At 45.4% G+C, this 4,882-nt stretch overlaps 3 protein-coding genes across 3 annotated transcripts in view; 1 reads left to right on the top strand and 2 right to left on the bottom strand.

Annotated features, from left to right (window-relative positions):
• LOC309966197 (GTPase IMAP family member 7-like) overlaps positions 1-166 on the bottom strand; it is a 7,929-nt gene extending 7,763 nt beyond the window's left edge. Inside the window, exon 1 of the mRNA XM_082846169.1 lies at positions 96-166. The gene's annotated coding sequence lies outside the window, so the exon portion shown is untranslated. The remainder of the gene's footprint in view (positions 1-95) is intronic.
• Positions 1-4,882, bottom strand: part of LOC309966193 (GTPase IMAP family member 4-like) — a 43,523-nt gene extending 38,641 nt beyond the window's left edge. The window contains exons 1-2 of the mRNA XM_082846163.1: positions 4,854-4,882; positions 96-247 (exon numbers count right to left, since the gene is read on the bottom strand). The gene's annotated coding sequence lies outside the window, so the exon portion shown is untranslated. The remainder of the gene's footprint in view (positions 1-95; positions 248-4,853) is intronic.
• Positions 1,980-2,258, top strand: LOC309966198 (large ribosomal subunit protein eL43-like; the record flags this gene model as incomplete). Its single annotated transcript, XM_082846170.1, has 1 exon — positions 1,980-2,258. One exon carries the CDS (start codon positions 1,980-1,982, stop codon positions 2,256-2,258), a length of 279 nt encoding a protein of 92 aa, XP_082702296.1.

The following is a 4,882-nucleotide window of genomic DNA, read 5'->3' as shown; positions in this document are numbered from 1 at the left end:
CCTTCTCACGCCGGAGCCCACCCCCACGCAGACTCCCTGCATCCTACTGCCCCTCTCAGCTCTATCCTCCGGGGCCTCTTCTCAGCCAGGCTCACCTTTTGAAGGAGTTGATGAGTTGTCAAGTTTTCTCCAAAGAAGCTGTTTGAGCCGGTGCTTTTGCTTTAACTATGAGGGGGAAATGTTTGCACCCTCTGAAACCTCTGATCCGGGAAGCAGATTGGGTGGGGCTAGTGAAGGAACTGTTTGCCTTTAAAGAGACAGAAATATTGCGCCGTAACTTGGTGGGTGCTTCAGCTTTGACAAGTTGAAAGCTTTTTCTCCGTGTGCCTGGTATCACACCAACATTTCCAAAGTTATACTTGTTGTTTGGAGTTATTGTGGTGGATCCAAAAGGCCCTTAGTAAATGACCTAAATCTTGCCCTGAAAGCCAGTCACAGCGTCTGATCATCTCTCCTGGGTGCAGTGGGAGACTGCAGGGCTCTTCGGGGAAGAAAGAAGTCAGACACGTGGCTTGGTGTATCCTCGGGGTAGCGCCAGTCTATTGCTGGGTGGAGAGTAGAACTTGTAAGTGATGAACTTGAATATTTAGCTGAAGAGATTTCTAAGTACAGTGTGGAAGGTGCAGCCTGGTTTCTCCTTACTGCTTATAGTAATATGCAAGAGGAAAGAGACTGGAGTGATGCAGCTACAAGCCAGGGAATGCCAAGGATTGCCAGCAACCACCAGCAGCTGGGAACACACAAGGGACGCGCTCCCCCTGGAGCCTTCAGAGAGCATGGCTTTGCCAACATTTTCAGTGTGAACTCCCAGAACTATGCAGCAATAAATGTCTCTGCTTTGAACCTTCATAGTTTGTAATAATCTGTTAGAGCAGCTCTAGGAATCTAGTCCATCACCTTTCTCTTTTCCTCTACCTTTTCCCCTGCCAGGTTTCTGTTCCTCCTAACGACCCAAAGACTCCCCTCCTGCATTACATGGTCTGAGCGGTGCAAATTTACTAGAATGCGCTCTTCTGCATTCTCTACCCACACGTCTGGCCCAGATGGACCGTGGGAGTCTCAGTGATGGGAGAAGTTGTAGCTTTCTCAGGAGTTTAGCTTTGAAATTCTCTGGAGACTCTAGCTTTTGTCAACAATTTACACAACACTGTCAACTGAAAAAAGTGCACAACCGGAAAGTTGAGAATTCTGTTTTATTCAGCAGACTTTCTGAGGACCTGAGGCCCGGGAGGCAGCCTCTCAGCTAGCTCTGAGGGACCACTCCCAAGACATAAGAGAGGAGCCTGGTACTGGCATCTTTACAATCGACACGGCGCTTTTCTCCACCACAATCCAGTGTCAGTAGATCGGCTTCACTGTGTGCGAGTGAGTGGACGCAAGTTTGCTTCAGTGATAGAAATCGTCTGTCACATAAATGCTATTAAAAATGCATTTGCATAACTGTATTTTCTTTAATTTGCTTTTCTATATCAGTGAGAAGATTTTCAACAAAACTGAAATTTAAGAGTTCTGTGTTTTAGAACTTTAGGGTTTCATTTATCATGCCTTCAAAAGCTTGCCTACGGTAGGTACTCAGTAAAGACCCTCTTTTAAGTGCACAGGTTAGACCAAGAGCAAATCTCTATTGTCACTTTTATTAGCCCCTGAATATTAGTTCTTAGTTTTCCTTTATATTGTACGGTCCCAGGTAACACTATCAGTTTCCTTTAGTTTGTTTAATAAATATTTCCTGAGGGGCAGGTCTATAAGTCCTGTCTTATAATGCCACACAGGGGAAGTAATCCCCAGTGAAACATGTCTATCCTACAATATAATTAAGCAAAAGAGATGTAACCATCTTATATAAAGCCTATTTACATATACCAATATTTATTAACTTTCATCTCAATGTTATGATTTTATACCTTTACCTTTAGTTTCCATTAGGAGGCAATCAGCAGGTCTCCTCCTCTCTGCGCTCAGACCTAGGTGGCGGCGACATGGCTAAATGCACCAAGAAGGTCAGAATGGTGGGTAAATACGGGACCCATTATGGTGCCTCCCTCCGGAAAATGGTGAAGACAATTGAAATCAGCCAGCACGCCAAGCACACTTGCTCCTTCTGTGGCAAAACCAAGTTGAAGAGACGAGCCGTGGGCATTTCGCACTGTGGTTCCCGCATGAAAACGGTAGCTGGTGGTGCCGGGACCTACGACACCACTTCTGCCGCCACAGTAAAGTCAGCCGTCAGAAGACGGAAGGAACTGAAGGACCAGTAGAAGGGCCACCATTTGAAACATTGCTAGCCTACAATAAATGGGTTAATTTAGGTAACAACAGCAACAAAATCAGAAAACAAAGCTTGTTCTTACAGGGACTCCTAGAAGTTTTTGTTTTCTTTTTATCCCCAACCATTTAATCTATTTTGTATAACAGACTCTGGGTTCCCAGGGACTTCCCTGGTGGCGCAGTGGTTAAGAATCTGCCTGCCAACTCAGGGGACACAGGTTCGAGCCCCGGTCCGGGAAGATCCCACATGCCACAGAGCAACTAAGCCCGTGTGCCACAACTACTGCACCGCGTGCGCCTAGAGCCCGCGAGCCACAACAAAAGAAGCCACCGCAATGAGAAGCCTGAGCACCGCAACGAAGAGCAGCCCCTGCTCACCACAACTAGAGAAAGCCCGCGCGCAGCAATGAAGAACCAATACAACCAAAAATTAATTAATTAAAAAAAAAAAAAAGGCTCTGGGTCCCCAGAGAGGAGTTGAGCCAAGGGACCCAGGCCCTGTCGTCAATCTTTAAACTTGACTAACTGGCCTAACCGCTGCCTCAGGTAATCGTTGTTCAGGTATCTCAGTGTAATTTTCCTTCTGCCCTTTACATATATAGATTATTATAGATATACATATTTATTTATTTTAAACTGGGATAAATAGAGTAGACTTGATTGGGGCCTTTTAATGTTGGGGACCAGTTGGGGGGTCCTTTGGGACCATCCAACCTCAGGTCATGTTCTATCAAAACCTTTTCCTTTAATCTTATTAACATTCATTTTACTTACCCATTTTTAAATACCAGTGATAGGGATAGAGTAGGATAGTTGCACAGGTAGTTTTAGAAATCCCACTAGGGGATTATAGTTAGAGAGGGAACTTTGGGAGACCACTCTAAGTTAAAGATCACTCAGGAAAGCTATTGGAACATCATGAAACAAAGCAGGCTTGCTTAACAATAAAGCCATATATAAAAGCACAAGATATTCAAGGTCAGCAAGATACTGATTCTTAGGACCAAGTGGAACGGAGCAGAACACAGAACCCTGAAGTGCCCCCCGTCCCCAACCAGACTGTAGCCATGACATGAGCTGCTCCATCTTGAGCAGTACTGAATCTAGGGGCACAATTCCAGGAACTGGCCTCAAGAGAATGGGATTAACATTATTGCTCATAATAATCTATATCTTTGTGGGCAGCCAAAGAATTGTAGCTTTTCTGCTCATATATGTAAACAGGCAACTAAAATTGTCAGCAAAGAGGTGCTCCAGACCCATCATGTCAACATCTTCCACTCTGAGAAGATGGCATCCTATGTCAGCGTGAAGTTACAGGAGCTGAATCTTTGCCCCTAATCCCACAGAATGGAATGGTCTTTGACAGCGGGGAACTGAAAACAGCTTTTGCTACTTTCCTGTTTGCCCATTTCTGTTCCCCTCTAACCGTAAAATAACCTAATTATAGGAATGAGATCACTAGGCAATTTAACCTAACTCCTGACTTGAGCTCTCCTGAATGCACACCATGCCTCATCTAACCTGTTGATCCTCTTCCTAGATTAAATGAAGAATGAAGAATGAAGTGGTTAAGGAATGACCAGCTCTCTGCCCCCAATAGCCCCCTTGGCAATCCTGCAGGCAGATCACACAGGCAAGATAATATCTGAAGAGATGGGCTTCCCTGGTGGCACAGTGGTTGAGAATCTGCCTGCCAATGCAGGGGACACGAGTTCGAGCCCTGGTCTTGGAAGATCCCACATGCCGTGGAGCAACTAGGCCCGTGAGCCACAACTACTGAGCCTGCGCATCTGGAGCCTGTGCTCCGCAACAAGAGAGGCCGCAATAGTGAGAGGCCCACGCACTGCAATGAAGAGTGGCCCCCGCTTGCCACAACTAGAGAAAGCCCTCGCACAGAAACGAAGACCCAACACGGCCATAAATCAATCAATCAATCAATCAATAAAATCTAAAGAGAGAGCCAGCCAGCCTGCACGCAATGGAGAAGGATGCAGAATCCAACTTCTTGCTTTGACGATTCACTGAGATTCTTGTCCCCCATTTTTCCCTTTAAAAACTGTCATGGCTGAGCAGAGTCTTCAGAATTGGTTTCTGGACATGAGTCCACCTTCTCTCCAGATTGCCAGTTCTTCTGATTAAAACACTTTTCCTTTCTACTAACACTTGCCTTTTAAATTATTGACTTCTGAGCGGCTAGCAGCTGAACCTGGGTTTGGTAACACAAGGACAGGAATATTAAGGGAAAGGTGACATTCCAAAGTACAAGACCCTCATTATACCGAAACCTGAGATGACTTAACGTATTTGAGTATATGTTACCACACTTCTGCTGATCTGAATAGCGCCAGGACGTTCCTAGTTTGATCATACAGGGTCAAAAACTCCCCGCCCTACGTGAAAGAGGAGCTAATGACGTAAGCATGACATCTACTCAAAGAATAAGGAAGAAGGTGGTCTTCTCTCCCTCCCCACTTGTCCTTGGGTTATAAAAATGTAGCCCATTTAGTTCTCGAGGCAGAGCCCTCTTGCTTGCCTACTTGTAACCTTAGTGAGGGTCCTATATTAATAAATCTAGTTCTTACCTGTCATATTGCTTCTTGCTGAATTCCTT

The sequence above is a fragment of the Leucopleurus acutus genome (genome assembly GCF_964270905.1).
Source record: "Leucopleurus acutus genome assembly, chromosome: 9".
Taxonomy (NCBI): Eukaryota; Metazoa; Chordata; class Mammalia; order Artiodactyla; family Delphinidae; genus Leucopleurus; species Leucopleurus acutus.
Note: the sequence above shows the minus strand (reverse complement) of the source record. Positions and strands in the feature narration are given on the sequence as shown.